Source organism: Liolophura sinensis, chromosome 13 (genome assembly GCF_032854445.1).
Source record: "Liolophura sinensis isolate JHLJ2023 chromosome 13, CUHK_Ljap_v2, whole genome shotgun sequence".
In the NCBI taxonomy this organism is placed as follows: Eukaryota; Metazoa; Mollusca; class Polyplacophora; order Chitonida; family Chitonidae; genus Liolophura; species Liolophura sinensis.
Genome location: NC_088307.1, coordinates 10,956,417 through 10,976,315, shown reverse-complemented (window position 1 = coordinate 10,976,315; position 19,899 = coordinate 10,956,417). Strand labels below are relative to the sequence as shown.

The 19,899-nt window shown below is 40.2% G+C and overlaps 1 protein-coding gene and 1 long non-coding RNA gene across 2 annotated transcripts; one reads left to right on the top strand and one right to left on the bottom strand.

The window, feature by feature from the left end:
- The first annotated feature begins 2,833 nt into the window (after positions 1–2,833).
- On the top strand, positions 2,834–9,342 carry LOC135480690 (uncharacterized). Its single transcript, XR_010445953.1, has 4 exons — positions 2,834–2,892; positions 5,714–5,854; positions 8,130–8,229; positions 8,635–9,342. It is a non-coding gene; the product is annotated as an uncharacterized LOC135480690 (long non-coding RNA).
- Positions 9,343–12,377: 3,035 nt separating this feature from the next.
- Positions 12,378–15,520, bottom strand: LOC135480722 (uncharacterized). Its single transcript, XM_064760637.1, has 2 exons — positions 14,780–15,520; positions 12,378–13,422 (listed from the first exon to the last, which is right to left on the bottom strand). Exons 1-2 carry the CDS (start codon positions 15,137–15,139, stop codon positions 13,078–13,080), a joined length of 705 nt encoding a protein of 234 aa, XP_064616707.1. The 5' UTR covers positions 15,140–15,520; the 3' UTR covers positions 12,378–13,077.
- Between the last annotated feature and the right edge of the window lie 4,379 nt (positions 15,521–19,899).

Genomic DNA, 19,899 nt, shown 5'->3' with positions numbered 1-19,899 from the left:
TTATACCCTAAAATAAACAGAGCTACAATCGGCCCTACCGAAAAACGGAAGTTCAAATGGGGGTCTGTGTCCATCACACCAGCCAACTTTTTTCAAAATCAATAATTTTTGCACCACATAATTCCTGACACTTCTGAACCTCACAGGCAAAATTAGGGCTTGATACATGCAGAAACTTTGGAGTTGGATGAATTCAAGTTGGGGTACCCCCATCTTGGACATGTGTCTTTTTTTCAGGGTAAAAAAGCTCTGAATGGTAAACCGAAAAACGGAAGTTGTAACGGGGGTCTGTGTCGACTTGGGCGCCATGCTTTTTACAACAGCGACATTGAAATCGAGGCTGGATCATCTGATCTGAAAGGATTACGTCCGCTGTAGCCTATATAAGCAACCGCATGCGAGGGCGAAAGTACCATACTGGTGCTACTGGCGCTATTTACAGACGTTCGAACCATAACAGATTAGATATATTTATAATTCGGAATGTGCGCTAGTGCAGCGTAATGACCCTGGAGCCTCTCACCAATGCGGTCGCTGTGAGCTTTCTCTCCGACTGTACGTGGGAACGTCATCCAGCAACCTGCGGATGGTCGTGAATTCCCCCCCCCCCCTCGGGCTCTGCCCGGTTTCCACCTATCATAATGCTAGCCGCCGTCGTAAAAGAGAACGGCATAAAACACCAATAAAATAAAGAAAATATATATATTTTGGAACAGGGGTGGGGATGGGTGGGTTTAGTGTAGTGGGTTGTTAAGAGCACACTTACCACTTGATCTTGCAATAACAGATTGATTCAACAATAGCTACCGCGAGTTCCTCACTGTGTTCTCTACGCGGGATGACTCATTTTCTTATAAGCATAAGCATAGGCTAATATACGAGAGTTCTGTCATTCCCAGTCTGTAACATCTTTTTTCTCATATGCCACACGAAGAGCGGAGACCCGCTATGTCTTCAGCTCTACGGAAATGTCAAGATTTGCCATGCCACAAGATTACTCCTTTTGTGGGCAACACCATGTTGAATAACTTAATATTCATTAGCTATAATGTAAGTAGATAGTTCTACTTTATTTTGGATCTTTTTGATTTTTTTTAGATACTGGTTGGTGCTTGACTTTTATACCACTGACACAGATTTAGACTCGATGATTCTGAAAATACTTATTAAATATCTGATACTCCTCTATCAACAATTATTCTCAAATTTTGGGGGGAAATCACTACGCCCATCTATACATGAGCCTTGTCTCCGTACCGTTGGATCACTTAGAAAGGCGCGTGATCTTGACTGATATCACGCCAACAGGATGGTCACGTGGCACGATTAAACTGATCTCATTGGACCACATTTGTAGCTATATAATAAATGAAGTTCGTTCGGGATCAGTTGCTTCCCACCCAATGTTGAGTGCTAAAATGTGTCAGTGTTAGTGCATATCGGTTTCTTCCAGTCATAAAATCTAAATTCGCAGTATAGGTGAAAACATCATCGTTAATGATCATTCAAACAAATAATTAAGCCTGTAATAAGCAATTCCTAATTTTCCCCCTCCCTTACAGGACGGATATTTACTATCTGACATCAAAGGACGCCAAGGACCTTGGTCCCGTATGTAAAGTCAGGCTTAATTTGACGAACACTAGTGGCCAGAAGTGGGCACTGAGGCGTGTAAGTTTCTTTTATACTATGTACAACCGAATGTCGCCGCCGTTTCATTTTCAATGATCCAGGAGCCTCTCGCCAATCTCGCTGGAAGTCCAACTGATGCTAGCTGGCTTCTTCTCTGGTCGTTATGTGAGAAGGTCTGAAAGCAGCCTGCCGATGGTCATAGGATTCCTCGCACTCTACGGGTTTCATTCCATCATAATGCTGACTTCCGTAGAATTAGAGAAATGGTCTTGAGTACGGCGTAAAACACCAATGAAATAAATCAAATAAATACACGATCAAATTTATTTATTTCATTATAGATTGTTTAACACGGTATCCAAGAATGATTCTTACACATGTATGTGACAGGGCACTGATCGGCTGATTGTCAACATGTGCATAGACTGATCGAGTGCACTTCGGATTCAAAAAAGAATGTTGACTTCTGTCTGGTTATATAAAAAAACGCTGTATGTCACTTCCTGAAGTAACGTTTTACTTTTTGTTTAGATTTTATGATTTTAAACAAGGCTTTGAGCATTAAGCATTTTTTCACGATCAGTAAAGTTGATGATTTCAGCAACCAGGAAGACTAAACCGCTCGTATCCGTGGTACGATTAACAAGTGACGTCATGGATAATTTGTAATTACGTCACAGTTGACTAATGTATATATAGGCCTACCCCAAGCTGACCATGAAAAGCCAATGGTTCACAGATGGAACTAATTGACATATACATGCTAAAATAAAAAACTACTATTTGGCCACTCTAGCAGACATGTCACATGTTTCCAGAAAACACCAATGATTTGGAGAAAAAAGCTGGAAATGATTTGACACCCTATGGTTTAGCAAAAACGAATGCGTGTCTAGTTGTATACTTGTAACACATTTGTGGATCAGGACGTCAGGGTTCAAATAAAAACAGCAAGGCGTTTGAACATTAATGCGTGTGTTTTTATAAATACATGTCATACGTCTTTAATATTTGCAGTTTTATTGCACAAAAGATTGGGTTATGCCCAGTTTTCTTCCACCATACTGCGATAGCCACCGTCGTATGGGTGAAATGTTTTTGAGTACGGCGTAAAACACTTACATTATAAATAATTCATCTTTTCCTTTTCTTCAGTTAACGGTACGTCATTCGACAACACATGACGTTGGAACATTCGCAGGATTAGCTGCCCTGATGAGAACAAAATTGACAAAAAATCGGTGACATATAAACGTAACGGTAAGTCACATGGTCTTCAACTGATCGTATGTCGAATGATCTTGATAAACTGCACTGTGAGTGCAGTGTGAGTCTGAGTGATATATTATAAGGCACTGTTGTAGAAACAGAGTGCCTAAACCAAAAGATGTTGTTCTTAAATTTATTCATTTATTTGACTGTTGTTTTAGGCCATACTCAAGAATATTTCACTTATACAACGGCGGCCAGTATTTTCATGAAAGGAAACCGCGCGGAGCCCGGGAGGAACCCACGACTATCTTCAACCTGCTGAGGGACCTATTATTCTTAAAGACTAAGAAAAAACTACAACGAAGTGTATATCATGAGAAAGACCAATATACACTGTCGTGGACAACAGAGTATTCCCAACCGGGCAAAATGTTTTTAAAAGGATTTTACGACTGTCTGTTTTCATTGACGTCACATCCATATGTTTGAAATTGTTCCTTTTTTATTAGCTATTGAGCGAAATGCAGTCTGTATCTATATGTATATACATATTGAATACAAAAGTCTTAAGCGGTAAACTTCATGAGACGTCAGTGGTCACAGTGGTCACGGTATATTAAATGTATTTTTTTCTGTTAAAAACATTCTGAAACAGTAATAACTAATTAGCGCTACATGCATCTTTCTGGACAGTGTTGACTGGTTTATCACCTGGAGTATACTTTATTTTGGGGTTCTCTTTGCCTTTAAAGTCACAACAGACGACACAAGAGCTATGGAGAAATGCTTTGTCCAGTGCTGTCACGCCATGCCTCGGGATCACGACGCAACTGAGACTTTGGTTAAAATTTCAGTAATTAAAGTTCGTGTGTTCCTTTCCGTTGTTTTAGTAAAAATTTGCTGTATAATAACTTACTCAGAATTTACAGTGTCAAGCAATACTCTGACCTTATTACATGAGAAATAGCAGTTTTAAAGCGATTTAGGTTTATATTTAAGTCTACGATCGTTTAGTGATTCGTGATTCCGAGTACGCAGGTCACTCCGATAAAGGAGCTTAAAATGTATCGTTGGCAAACATCAATATTTTATCCTAATAGTGAACTACTATTTCTATTATAAACAAACTAGTTCTATCACATAGCTGTAACAATACCAGTATAAGTAACAAAGGTAGGCAACACCTTGAGCTTGTGCTGGTGAACAGTATTTGCACATGCTTCCTTCAACAAGGAATTTAGGCCACCTTCTGGTCAAGATCATTCACTTATGGGTCTATGAGTTCAGCGTTTTTTGATCCATCCGCCTCTCTACAGGAAATGAAATAACAAAACTAAAAAAAATAATCTAATGGATTCTGGTATAATTTTCTAAACAACTGCATTTATTATCAATATAATGGGAGTAATTTTGTAAATTGTAAGAAAATATCACAAATTTTAAACTTTGCCCTTGAAAGAGGAAGTTCTAATGGCAACAAGGAGTCACATTACATGTACTGAAACTACTCCTTCATCATCATATGACTGGAAAAATGTGTAAGTACAACGATAAACGCCAACAATCACTCACTCACTCCTTGGAATAGACTATAATGTTCTGGGCCTGGACAGAATTCACACTGGACACACGTTATGTGTGGTAACTACTAAAATTTGACTTTGATACCGATACCCGAAATACACTGCAAATTACGTTATTATCCCTCCCATCATTTGAATTAGAACCATACATAGAAAAGGAAAGCATAACATATTCAGTAGCATGCAGTAAGTATGTATAGGTACTACACAAACTGTTCCAGTGAGAACAAAATAAAACTGTTTCAAAAGTTTGCAATGAGTCCTTTCTGGCATCAGTTAGGTACAAGAGTGCGTACCTCGAGGAAATGTTGCATTGTAATTGAACATAAACCAGTGTCATTCACATATGATAAACAATTAAAACTTATGCAATATGCGGTCTGTTCCTGCAGAAATTAAAGTTGAGTTTAATTAGATCAGCTTGATCTAAAACAGTTCAACACAAGAAAGTGTCACTCATCGGTAGAACAGTTACTGTCAGCAAATCAGTTACGGAGTGTAATCTCGTTATCTCGTCGGCACGTTTCTCTGTCGAGGAGGATAACTTTAGTGGAGTTGAAACAGGGATATTGTCGTCCTCTATAAATTGACTTTTCCTGAAAGCTGGACGGATAGCACCCTTGTGAACTTTGAAGGATAAATTACGCGTCAGCGAGTGTGAGTCTCTCTTGGCAGTGACCAAAGATCTGTTCACACGAGTAAAATTGTACGAAACTCGGTTGGATGGCGTTTGAAGCTTATCCGTATGCTTTTTGGAAGACAAAAAAAGTATCACCGACTTTTATACCGACTACTGGGCATTTCGGAATACATACATTTCGTAGGCCACATTTTCCACCGGGTTGAAGTACTTGTTGAGTTTTGCAACAGCTCCATCGACTGCGCTTACTTGACTGCATGGAAGACAGAGAGTGTGTTTTTTTACGGCTTCTGCTACTCTCTTCATGCAGAAAACCGTAGCCGTAAGTCTACTCAACCGGTAGGATAGGACGGTCTGGTTTAGAGAGACTAGGCTTCTGTTAGAAATTCCAAAAGATTGTATTCCTGTTAGAGATTCCAAAGACTTTAAAAATGGTACTTGTTGCTGCCTCGCTTGGTGCTCAGCACTGAGAGGTGTCTTCGGCATGATTCTTCAGTGGCGGACTTGCCCTGCCAAAGAAGACATAGTATGTGTAAAAACACATTGTCGTCCTGAAAAATTAAAACCAGAAGCATTCATTCGTTCATTCGACTTAAATGTTAAATCACATAGGGAAAGCATTACATATTTCTCATTTATTATTTAGAACCTACTGATCCATGGAAAGTTTGGGGAGAATGTAACTGTGAAACAAGAACCAGACGACGGTTACCGGATCCATGTAGGGACGCCGGAGGTGTAGATGATGAGAAGACGTGTACACCCGACGAAAGTGCCTGCGGTAAAAGTATATTGCCCGTTCCTTGTATATTGGCGAATTGCGATAATGCATAGTCCCTGACAGATTATATTGTAGGCTTAAACACATCTATTTGAACACTTGTTTGATGCAAGCTAAATTTTAATTTGCAACATTGGCACAAGATAAAAACGTTAGAGAAATTGAATGTGGAATCTATTTCAGTAAAATGAACAGAAAAAATGATAAAATATAAAGTTCTAGCAGTTCCGTACACTGGACAAGCATTCCACGTGTATTGCAGTCTACCCTGGCTAATTGTGTCGCCTGGTTGAAACTAGCCATTATTTTGCTAAAGAAGAAACGCATCTCATAAAATACGACCTCTCCCCCCCTCCCCCACCTCACAAAAAACACTTTTTTTTAGCCTGGACTACCCACTGGACATTTTGTTTTTGCATTTCTGACCTCGCTTTTACAATGCTCCGTACATCTTGGCGTAAAGGGCTGATAGTATTACTATATTGTAACTATTACAGCATCCAACATGCAGAAAGCACATGGACATATCTTTGTCGACCACTTAGAAAAGTAAAGTCCAAAGCTATTAATTAAAGTGGTAAACCAGCCCCACCCAACCCACCCATATAGTTTCAAAATCATAGGGTGAAAAACACATCTGCTTTCATTATAGTACCTGATGGTTTAAAGTGAGTTTCATGTGAAAGCAAAGTTTAATTAATTAAATGAGCTAGTTGTGCTGTCACAGCGTGGTGTTTAGTTCCTTTCGTTTTCAGTACATTGTGTAAATACTTATTGCACGGTATAATTAAATGTAATAATTTATGCTGAAGTTGATATATATTATTTTCAATAGGTAGATTTTGTCGGACATTCCAAACATGCTAAGGGTTAATATTATTCGGAATATTCCACTTGCTACAATCAAAATTATCCTGACTTTTCGTAGATTGTAACATAGTATACCAAAAATACGGGAGAACAGAGCATTGCCTAGCTCGCTTTTGAGAGGAGAGGGACACTATACCGTATTGGAAAGTTTGTCATTGGCACGACGTCAAGTTTGTATATCAGCAGAGAAAACGGAGGCGCCTGATACCATGTGAGGTTTATATATCAGCGGAATGTTTGATGAAACCTCCGCTCTTGGTCAGGTAAATTGTAAACCTTCTGACTTAAAGTCACAGCCACTTTCAGTTTACAACCTCATTGGTCACCGCGGTTATGTTGCGGTCAGAACATATATGCATATTTCACAGTGAGGGTAGAATATCGTAAATATTTTTCGAGAGACTGGTGGAAATGATAACGTCATCTCGCTATGAACGTCATGAAACGAAATGTTGCTTTTTCGACTTCATGTCGTCTGGGTGTGAAATGTTTATATATTTGATTGGTATTTTACGCCGTACTCAAAATTATTTCGCTTACACGACGGCGGCCAGCATTACGATGGGCGAAAAGAGGGTAGGGCCCAATGGAAACCCAACGATCATCTGACATAAGTGCTGAAGGAGCTTTTTGAGTCATTTATAGTTCGCTTGACACAACGAGAGTGACTGCATTCATTTTAATATATCTGTTATGACTCCAACCAACACCTGAAACAATTTTATTGCTGAATGCTGATTAAATCGTTCTGCTTGTGAACAGTGGTGAGGTTATGCCCAAGCAAGCGTACATGCGTCGCACAGACGCCATGATCTATCGTGTCTGGTAGTGCCAGTGATGTAAAGCGAGGGTAGAGAAAGGCACATGCGCTCTAAGGAGTGCGAGCAATATCACCCCATCTACATACAGGCACACATCGCATACAACCAAAAGCAACAAGTGTTTATAATGGACACAAGTTCACAGATACTTTATATATGTTGCACACTGCTTCCTTAAAGGCGGTTTTTTGAAACGCATCTGTGGAATCCGTCTTCGTGGGCTGCATATACCAAATATTCAGTACCCTCATGTCGACCCCTCTGGGTTTAAACCAATTACCTTCAGGACTGTAGTCGACCCCTCTACCACTGCAGAGACCAAAGGTAACTCCATGTCACTTAAATGTAGATAACCAGTAGAGTAACATTCTTTGTTTGTAATTGACCCCTGATTGACCCATGATAGCCGATGGCGACCCTTCGTATACCAGCATGGCGTCGATCATGGGAAGCCTGGAGTTCTCAAGTAAATCTAAAGAGACAACCAAAGAAACGGGAGCTAAAAAATTAATTTGTTCTTCAGTTATCAGATCCCACCGGGAGGGATTTCAGTATCTCACCTCACGGTTAAAATTTTTTCTGGTTTACAGCTCACGTAATGATGTTTGCTGTAATCGGTTCGGTTTTGGGATTTCTTGCGTTGCTTCTGATCGTCGTTGGGGCTGTCTGCTGTATTAGACACAATCAGCCGTAAGTATGAGCAGTTTGATCTGAACACAGTTATCATCATCACCATTGTCATCATCATCATCATCACCATCATCATCATTATCCAAAAAGTAAGTTTTTGGATCAAAGCTCCATTCTAATTGGTTAATCGAACTGGTTGATCCAGTTAAATAGATTCATATTATCCTGCAAAACGGGTGATGTTAAATTCAACATGGCCGTAGCTGTCCATCAATCGCTAAGTTAAAAGAGCAGCATTGCTATTCGAAGGTATATTCTACAGGCAAAGCTTGTGCTATTGGGCACACTGAGTTGATGAGACATATCCAGTATAATGCGAACCGGTCCACGTCCGCATTCTGTGGTCAGAATGCATGATAATGTGTTTCTATGTTTCGCTTCGTCAATTCCTTCTTTTTTCGACAGGCCCGCCCCTACAGTTAACATCGAAATGCCTTCCCGACAAATAACCACTACCAATGAACTTTTTGGAAGTATAATTACACTGGAGACTTCCGGAGGAATGAACGAGTTTCAAGAGGAAAATTTACTCGTACCTTGTCAAGGATTTAAGATGGCAGATCTCACCAGGCCGCCGCCACCGGTTCCGTACATGAACCAGGAATTTGAATCCGAATACATTTATGGATGACGCTGTATATTTGTCGGCGATTGGATAGATATACACACCGTCGTGGTAAATTGCCCTGTACTAACTTTAGAGTACACGAGCGTGGTCGACTGCTTAGACTTTGTACACAAGGCCCAACAAACATTTGTCACATGACTGCTGACTCTGGTTTAGTGGTTAAAGGTGCTTACCTTCAAAATACTGAGGCCCACAAGGTGAGGGCTCAAAACCGATCTTCGACGGGGAATTTGAAGACTGTTCCGGTTTCACTGCCTTGGTGACAGTTATGCGGAAGACAACATACGAATGGGCGCATGCGCACTCGAACAATCATTGAAGACCACTTATTTTCTACTAACATGGTCCTCATGTCTGTAAATCACATGTACGGCTGGAATTAGGTCGTTTTTTCTCGTTTATAATAAGCGTTTGTGGATTAATACCTGGAATTAGATCGTTTTTTTTTTTGTCGCTTATAACACGCGCTTCTGACAATGACTGCTCCCACAACTTCCCAATTAATACTTGCAATTTGATAGTATTTTATATCGATTATAATACACGTTTTTGACAATGACTGCTCGCCTATCTTCCCAGTTAAGACCTGGAATAGATGGTGTTTATATGGTGTTTAACAAAGGTTTCTGAAATTGACTGTTCACATAGCTTCCTAATTAAAAACCTGCAATTAGCTAGTTTTTATATCGTTTTTCATATCCGTTTGTTGTTTTTGATTTATACACATTATTCTTGTGTATACACATGCAATGTTTGTACTGACGGTGTATACTAGTGTATCTATCGTTTTCTGTTGTTTGAAGCATTTTCTGTTTTCAGCAAGCAGCAAAGAACTATGTCTTGCTTAAATTTCACTGCGTCATTACGTTCAGTTTTTTTGGACTTATCTCTTGTGGGATAATTTTAACCGGACCTTTTTGTATTTGTTTGCTTTATGTTGGGTGTCATTCGATAGTGCATTCTTTGAAGTTCACTGCCCAGTGCGTTTTAGTAAGGCTAACATCTTACAGAACCCCTGTGTTTTAGAGGTTGATCCTTAAAAATAAAATAGTATGTTCTTCACAGTTTTACCAATACAAATGTTTCACAGGTCGATCAGCAATCGGTTAATCAGAATGTCTGATGTCATCTGCCGGGCTCCTGTGCCATGCAGCTAACATCGTAAATAAGTTCCTACTGGTACTTCTGGTAGCATATTGTGTTAACTGACAGAACCAGGGATTTGACGCCTGCTGTGACATGGATCTGCTGGCGTTTAAGCTACTGTTATTGTTGGGACAGAGGTTTTTTGGCTTGAGGTGCATTTTTCGACGCATGTGTGCCACGCGTCGAAGTCGGTAACCGTATATCTTTGTTTTTCTTCTCTTTTTTTCATATCGTTATCAGCTACATGCACCAAGATATATATTTCGTATTTCGAGATCGTGTAGCATATCAATAAGAACCACTCCTGTGCCGTTGGAACGTAGATAGATTATACATTTCAGTTTATGTTCAGGTCATCTAACATTTGTATTCGGCGTGCTGTAAATCTATACATTTGCTTTTATTCTATTCATTTTGAATGTATTCCTCTTTATTCAGCTACATCTATACTCTATATACTGCTTAAGACTCACAGTTGTACGTGAGTTCAATAGTAATAATGGTAATAAGTCGAGGTATGACCACGTAATTGCAAGCTTTCGATGGCGGGATCATTGTAAAGCTCCGTGTGACGTGGTGATGCCTTGACTTCATTATTATTACTACGTTCACTTTGCATTTCTTTTTTATAAATATGCATGCGTATATAAGTAAAAAAATGCAACTGTGTACATAGAGGAAAAATATGTGTAAACCAAATGTTTAAAAGATTTACTTATTTTGTAATAAATTCTGGCATCACTCAAACAACAGGCTTTCTGTTGAATTTAACAGATTATTTCTTTGAGAGTTTCAAAAGACCTCTTAATACCTCTTAATACTTAGCGTCTAATATGGAACACTTTCATGTGAACTGCCACTGTCGGTTAAGATGCTTATCTTCTAACCGCTCTGACGGTTGTAGATATTAACTCATTAGTTAAGCCGCTTGCTTTTTTTTTCAAGAATTACGACAACAGGGACGTGGGTTCAACCCCAGTCTCGCCCAAGGAATTTTTTTGCAACCCGCTTATGGTTTCGTTCTTGTTCTGGACTTGGTGGCATTTGGCGATCGACGGAGCTCTTAGGCGTACTCTCGCAAAAATAATGGATTCCGTTAATTTAACATACAGATTACATTAGACATTGTGTTATAATAACAGATTAAGTTCTAATATCATTTAGATAACAGACTTTCTGCTAAAACTAACAGATTATTTTTGTAGTGTACTCTTGCATGAAGTTTGCCTCAGACGAATTGCATACCGCCTTTATGCATAGGTCACACGTGAGAAAGTTCGACAGTGACTCAACGAAGGTCGGTGGTTTACCCCAGGCATTCTGGATTTCTTGACGATAGAAATGAATACCATCTCAAGTATGATGTTAGAAAAAAAATCGGTTAAATCAAGTCAATCTCTCGCACAGACTTTAAGTGAGAGTTCATTCTATACCCCAAACAGGGATATATTGGCATTTCCTTTATCCCCTTTCAGTTATCGAGTCCTTGGTGATAATAAATTGTCGACTGCGCTCGTGAGGTAGCTCAGGTAGTTTTGCGTGAAGTTGCTTGAAAATATACCTGACTTTAATCAGTACGAGACACATTCTGAACATGCACAAATACCTGTGTCTCACATGGGAAATTTCATCAGTGTCTTGAAGCCAGATGGTTTATATCGGAATCTCCTGTATCCTTGGCCAAAACGCAATGACTCAATAAATCTTCAGTATGGCGTCCAGCACCTATCAGTCAGTCAGTTAATCTATCTGTTAATTGACCAACAATGTGGGTTGTACGGTTTTCAAATGGTAGTGTTGGGTTCTGTCCTTCACTACAACCCTTACTGTACTCTCTGTCACTCGAGGTTGTGCGACAAATTCGTTATCATACTCCACATGTATTTACATAATATGGCGTACTCATCAGTCCTCGGTGATGCCCAGTCGTGCAGCATAAAGAGTAAACCAGAACAGCGAGTGTCATAACTGGCAAATGGTTACACGTAATCGGAGAAATACTGCCTCTTGTCCAGTTACCCCAGTTAGGGTTTTATTCTAGTTGTTCATTTAAATGCATAAATCAGACCAAATTACAAGAAATACTGCGTCTTGTCAATTTATTAATTTATTTGATTGGTGTTTTACGCCGTACTCAAGAATATTTCACTTATACGTCGGCGGTAAGCATTATGGTGAGAGGAAACCGGGCACAGCCCGTGGGAAAGCCACGACCATCCGCATGTTGCTGGAAGACCTTCTAACGCAAGGCCTCTCGTCAATTTACCTCAGGATTTTATTCTATCTGTTTATGTAAATGCTTAATCAGTAGCAAATTACTCACACATATTTGCATCAGTGCTTAACCAGTGACAGGTAAAAACAAATGCAGTGATGTTAATTAAAATGTATTAGGCGTCACAACACATTCCACACGTATTAGATGCCACAACACATTCCACACATATTAGACGCCACAACACATTCCACACGTATTAGACGCCACAACACATTCCACACGTATTAGAAGCCACAACACATTCCACACGCAGTCTCCTTCAGACAAAGCATTCAACAGTAATCCACACACGAATTGCTTATGTTACTCGATGATGTCTTTTTTAACGCTCAAATAATCGGGATTGATTTCGCTCCCTCAATACTCGGGATAAAAAGTATTCACCCTGACATATTCCAGTTTGACTAAAGACAACAAAAGTGTTGGAAAAACACCTACATGCATAAACTTCTAACGACTTTCAGTCAAATCAAGTGAGTACAGATGTCGTTCTGCGGCTTCTCGAGTAACCCATTCATTGTCAATAGCCGAGTCTTCAACGTTACTCTACCACGCGGCTCAACCCATAAATTAACAACTCTCAAATAGGGTAATACAGATAATGCTCTTTGCCAAAAACTGTCTCTTCAGTTCACCGCTTCTCGTGTATTCATTGTCAAAAGCTGATTCTTCGGTTCACCGCTTCTGATGTATTGGCAAAAGTTGACTCCTCAGTGTCACGATACCACCTGGTACCATCCAATACTTTAAAGCTTCCAAATCAGTTAATACGGTACGGAAGCTGTTCTCTACATCGCTAGAATGTCGACTCGGATAGCGTTATCACTGGGACAGGGGGAGATAACTCGTTAGGCTCAATCTCGTAAGTCCGGCCGAGACACAAGACTTTCTCTCCGCGTCTCATAAGAATGCGATGGTACAGGAATATAAAGAGAAGCAGAGCACCGATGAAGCATAGCAGAGGGAACAGAAGTCCTAGCGCCAGGGCAGTGGTGGAGACTTTCCTCAGGAGAGCCTCGCTCTGGTTTTCTTGGTTGTAGAAGCAAGGATATGACTGGCCGAGTCTTCCGTGCGCGCGAACAAACGTGGCGACGTTATCGGCGTCATGGATTACGCTTCCATCACAGGAGTACGTAGAGCACTGTCACAAAAAGGGAAAAAGTTTAATTATAAGCAATTAACAATAGAAATATTTATTTTATTTATAAGAGTGAAAACAAAGCTAAAATATAAAGTATGTTTCATCATACAGGCAACTGAAAAGCATGCACAAAAACACCGTGACATTCACTTATTGTTTTTAGATTTTATAAAGAATGCTGACAGGCATTCAAATATATGAATTCCCTGATGGACTTGATGAGCAATACTGACGGTATCTGGGAACTCTGACGTCACATCATTTCTTTCCCGATGTTGTCCAGAAGGAAGGAATCTTTGAAAAAATTATTTCAGCAATCTTTTATTCATGGGCTAAAAAAGTTATTACGTCAGAGTTCCTAAACTCTAACAGTATGGTCCATAAAGGCCACCAAAGAATTCAAACTCCTTTAACTCTCTTCACAAAAATCTAAGCAAATAAATGAAAGTATATTAATGCGTAGATTTAAGTGGTCTATAGAGACTTTTTCTCATAATGAAAAGCATGAACAAAACGAAGAATTTTTTGAAAGGGAGGTGATCACATTTTGGTAAAGTTCACAACATCTGAAAGAACATTTAATACAGATGCTGACGATGTTTTTGGACGGTTTTTAGACGATGTTTAACATGCAGGCAAAAGTAAGGTTCTGCTGATGTCTCTTTTGGCCATATTGATCGGGATGAAACAAGTGACGTAACAGATTCTTTTTAGTTGATAATCAGACTGTAACTGTCCTATTTCCATTTCAGATACAGATATACATGTAGATGTAGGAGTGTGCTAAATTAGAGCTGCCAAATGATGCTTAGCAGCGAAGAAAGAATCTGCTCCCTCCATGTGGTTCAGGTTGTTTTTTCTTGTTTTTTTTTTTTTTTTTTGTTTTGTTTTTTTTTATTCTCTGTAAAAATATGAAAAAAAATTGAACAAAATGATCTCATATGTTGAGCGGGTGTGACCGCCCCGGTTATATGGCGCTGGCCATGTTTGAAAACGTACACAATCGATTAGTTGATACCAGTATGGCGTTTTCACTCTTACCAATGCGATCGTTCAGCTTACTAGTGGAAGTTTTTCCATTCCCGTCGTACATGGAAAGGTTTCCAAGCAACCTGCTGATTGTCGTACGTTTTGCCCACTCTTTGACCGGTTTGCTCATCGCAGCCGCCGTTGTATAAGTGAAATAATAATAAGTAAGTATAGCGCAAAACACCAGTCGAATAAATAAATAAATATTTCCGTCAGCCATTTAACAAAGTTGAAAACTTTTCTTTTAAAGACGTAAGTGATGCGTTTGGGGGGAGGGGGAGGGGGGAGGGGGGACTCGAGTATATCCAATACAAAAATTATTTATTACCTTAATGGCTTCTTTGTCGTAGGTGACAGGTAAATATCCGTAATGAACGAAATTATGAGCATCATCGAACAACGTGGCGTTGGGAACAATCTTCCCGCTGTCAGTGACGTAAGCCACTACTATCTCCACGCAGGGGTAGTGTGACGTACACCCGTGCCACCTGTCGCAGTGACAAGCAATCTGGCCGACCTTTACCACCTTCTGAACGGTGCAGTTTGTGGCGCTGAAGTGTCTCGTTGTATGGTAAGGCTTACCCAAGGCCCAACCGATTGCAATTATCGTGATTGGGCTGCCAATCAAGAAAATCACATCGAGTATAACCAGTACTAACCAGCATGCTTGCTTCTTAGTGCAGCCCATTTTGCCTTGAAATTGCCGATAAGCTACGCAATGAAGTGTCCGCTACTTTTCAACAGAAGGCAACGAAAACTTAATTAAGAGTGTGAGTATACAGATTGACAACGCCTATGACGTGCTGGGGTCGTTGTCACGCCTATATAAGTACAGCTGCACTCTTAAGTTTGTCATCAAGATTAGCATAAGCCAAGCGAATCATACACATACAATAGAACCAACTCTCAAACTTTTCTGATCCTACATACAACGTTTGTATCAACGTTGAGATGAGTTAATTAGCATTTGGTTTTTTTGCAAACAGTGTTCCATGTGATACTTTTGTTGCTATAGCAAACACTGTCACCAAAAAGGTATTAACGTTGGAAAAGAATGTCCGTCGTAGTACGACTGTAGCGTACACTGACACCTTTTAGCACGCGTTCTAGGTATCACTGCCGAGTCATTCGTCAATGGACACCACCAGTTTCTGAATGAAACATCCTGTCATTAAGGTTAGTACGGCTAATGTGTCACCTGTATTTCACACCGATATAGACGTGTCCAAGAAATTATCCCCTGCTATACTGGCGTATAATTTGCTAACAGGCCACACCTCTGGATATAACCACATATAGTCGTCATTGAGAAAGTATCCGCTCTGATACAGGCCGATTATTTGCTAACAGGCATCACCTAGGAATATAACCACATATATTCGTCATCAAGAGAGAACACGATGTGGTGCAGGCGAATCATTCACTAACAAGCAACACCTATGCATATTACAGCATGCTGTCGTTAAGAAGCATGTATATCCAATGTGGCATAGGCGTATCCAAACTGCACCATGCAGGCACCAGCTGCTTGTAGTCACCCTTCATGAACAGTATCTGCATCCTTCATAAGCCAGGTGTATATGATTTGGTAACAAGAGTCATCCTGAATCCAATCTTAGCCTTGTCAAATAGACATGCAGATGCGTTTGCCCGAAATTGCCCCATCCAGTAATTCTTCACAGCAGCGTTATATCGAGCTGTCTCTGTATATGTCACAACAGCGGACTAGCTACTAGTACAACATCCTCAATAATGTGCATGTATAGCTATGTATGGCCCTAAGCATACAGGTGTAAACACGTTGTGATTTTGACCAAACTTGCTGAACAAGTTCTCGTCTCTCTCAAACCTTTCACCGCCATGCAGTACCTTTTCATAATGGTTCCAAAGCCCTGGATTGTCAATAGGCTTGCACCCGCCTTGGTCTATTTATGGCTTTTTTCAAAAGACATAATTTTGTCTAGCCATGCAGGTTGACTGAAAAGAACAAGCCATGCACCAATGACCGAGTATTTGCAGTTGTGTGGCTGGTTATGGGTGGAGCGGTACACACACATAAACGTGGGAAAACTGCACGTCTTAGAAAACACTGGGTACAGTGAAGGTTCTGTGGTTCTGTTATAACACGAGACTTTTTGTGCCAAATATAGAGAGTAATGAGATTTCAAGAAGCGTATTTACCTACCTGTATTACACCTGGTATCAGTGAGTGAGTGAGTGAGTGAGCGAGTGAGTAATTCCTTGGTGTTAAACGTCGTGCTTAACAAGCTTTTCAGTCATATGACGACGAAGGTATCTTTAGAGTGCATGTAATGTGCCTCCTTGTTGCAGGGCGGATTTTCAGCGCTGATTCCCTAAGACGCCTTACCGAAGGCAAGTAAGGCGCCCCGCCAGAGCCCGTGCCATTATACTGACAAGGGTAAATCAGTCACCTGGGAATATAACCGCAGCACTATGCTATTCACCAAACATGAGTTGAGATGAGTTCAGACATATGAAGTCGTCTCACTTCATGTGTAAGGTTACGTGTTCTACAAAGTCGTACACACGAAGACGTGTACTGTTGCCACTAAATATATAGCTGACAAGAAAGACCTGTACAGTTGTGAATATCAAATTATTATATTTCATTTATATATATATATATATATATATATATATATATATATATATATATATATATATATATATATATATATATATATATATATATATATATATATATATATATATATATATATATATATATATATATTGATTGATAGGTTATTTAACGCCGTTTTGAAGAATTTTTCCCGTTATTGGATACTTACGCCTGACAGGGATTTCTAGAATTTGCTGTACCCTAATACCCGAGGACAGAACTCTCTAGATTACACGTGCACAATTCATGAAAGTGGGTCAAAATTTGTCTCCAAATTGAAAAGCGTTGCCACACAGACATTTCTGTTTCTGAAACACTGTAAATTTCGGTAGTGTTGTTTTGCACATAGTTAAAGCGTGTCTTTATTATTTATTTGATTGTTGCTTTAGACCGTACTCAAGAATATTTCACTTTTACGACGGCGGCCAGCATTATGGTGGTAGGAAAACGGGCAGAGCCCAAAGGAAACCCACGACCATCCGCAGATTGCTGACAGACCTTCCCACTAACGGACGAAGAGGAAACCAGCATGAGCTCACGCGACCGCATTCGTGAGAGGCTCCTGGGCCATTAACGCTTCGCTAGCGCGCTAACCGACTGAGCCTCGGAGGTCCCCTTAAAGCGTATCAGAATTGTCTCTGCTTTTTGAGCTGGAGACTTTTTCCACAAAATTATAAGTAATATAGGGGGCCTAGGTACTTCTGTACATATGTTGTAGATAAAAGTGCAAGCTGGCAGTATGTGACAACATAACACCGGACAAAAGCTTAGGAATATATAATTCCGGGGCTGAATTATAGTTGACAATTGTACTACCTAATATAATAAGGAAAATAAAAACGCTCGAATGTAACCTCTGGATTTTGTTTTCACATGTACTCGTACACTGGGATACCAACTTGACGCATGAAACTTTCTGGCGAAACTTCTCGTGGACCGCGGATGTGACATTTATCACAATATTTCACAATAATATATTCCACGTGATTCTGAGTTTACTTACATTCATACCCATGTTGTATTATAAACTGACACTCGCGGAATTCTGATGTATTTCTTGACATGTTTACATAACGCCGTGTCATTGTTTGCACAAGGGAGATAACCGGAGATACACATAATCCCCTCCGTTACATACTGTTACAGAGTACACTATCAGCAGAGACGGCTAATACCATACACACGTACTGTACACAGTCGCGAACTTGCGTAACAGCTTTCCTGAAATCTGGTTCTGATTATGTTGCGGAGATTCCAGGCGTTTCATTCTTTATATATGAGACTGGGCATCTGTCTAAACAGCGGGGAGGAAGTAGGCAACCAAGAGTTTACAGTGAGCTATATTATACCTGCATTATCTCTTGTCAAGCAGACGGGTTACACGATCTATATTACAGCTAATCTGGGATGGGCATCTCAAGGGGCTGCTAGCGTGTTGCCCGCCTGTACGGTTCACACTAAAAGAAAAAAAAACAAGAACCTGCATAGTTAGGTGAAGTTAAAAAGTGTCACCATCAAATACAGGATTGCAGGAGTTTAATCCCGGGCTGGGTCACACGTAAACGGTAAATTTGATGTCAGTGTTTGACATTGATATTACAGCGCTGTGACGGTCAGCATTGTGGTGAAAAGTGCTAAGATGAAAATGATGTCAGGCGTATTCTGTACAGTTTGGCAGAAGTAAACGCACTGCTGAATTACCCCCATTTTTCCACTTACTCGAGCTTCCATGCAACACTCTCATGCATGTTCCATTGCCCCGACTGCCCACTCCCTCCTTCGCCCACCAAAGCGCAGCTCTCCGCCCCCCCCCCCCCCGCCCCTCGCCACTCCTTCCCATTCAAAACAGCATAACGTCAGCCAGCACATCCATGTTTAAGCACATCACGCCTTCTACCTTGAGACTACGCACTGATGAATCATTTCCTCACATCTAACGATACAGCAATAAATAAAGCCTTTCGTATAGGATAATGCCTCATGGTTAAATCAATTAACCATTGCCCATGCATTCTTAAGGGCCTCCGTAGTTTAGTGGTTAAGGTACTAATGCAACACAATGACCCAGGGATCTATGACCAATGCGATCGCTGTGAGTTGTCCAGCTAATGTTGGCTTCCTCTCCAGCACCAGTCGTACGTGGTAAAGTCTGCAAACAACCTGCGAATGGTCGTTTCTTTCCCTCGGTCTCTGTACGGTCACCTCCATCCCACCACCATACTGACCGATGGTGAGCATCGTCTATATGAAATATTCCTGATTACGGCATAAAGGCAAACATTTTAATGTGTTTGGTGAGGAACTCCGGGAATGTTTCATACGCATCCATAGTCTTCCGGATCCAGACCCATCTCATCTCGAATTTAAATCTAGATTCCTCTCGGCATCAGCATTGTGACCTATTGTGAGAAAGTCGTTAAAGTACATGTAGCTGGTTATTGCTTATGTTCTGTCATTTTGCTCACTTTTCTAATTTTCATTTTCAGCTAATAAAAATCGTGTTAATTTTAAAACAATTAATACAAAATAAACGAAGACTTCAATGAGAGTAAAACCAGAACGGCGACTACAGTGTGATTGATGGCAACTGGTGACACATAACAGGTGGAATCCAGCCTCTTGCCTATTAGCCTCATTTGGGATTTTATTCTAACTGTTCATGTACATGCTTAAACCGTAGCAACTTAGAGGCTCCTAAAACCAAGGTTCAATTAACAAGAATAATGTAAAAAAAGAATCACAGTGATATTAACTGCCATTTAGAGTCGGTCGTACGAATTAAAACGCATAAATCGATCCATAGT

What these genes read in the sequence shown, in the direction of transcription:
- LOC135480722 (XM_064760637.1), bottom strand. Translation starts at nt 15,139, where the DNA reads ATGGGCTGCACTAAGAAGCAAGCATGCTGGTTAGTACTGGTTATACTC. An exon ending in ACGACAAAGAAGCCATTAAG is followed by an intron (nt 13,423 to 14,779) that starts GTAATAAATAAT and finishes TTTTTGTGACAG; the next exon opens with TGCTCTACGTACTCCTGTGA.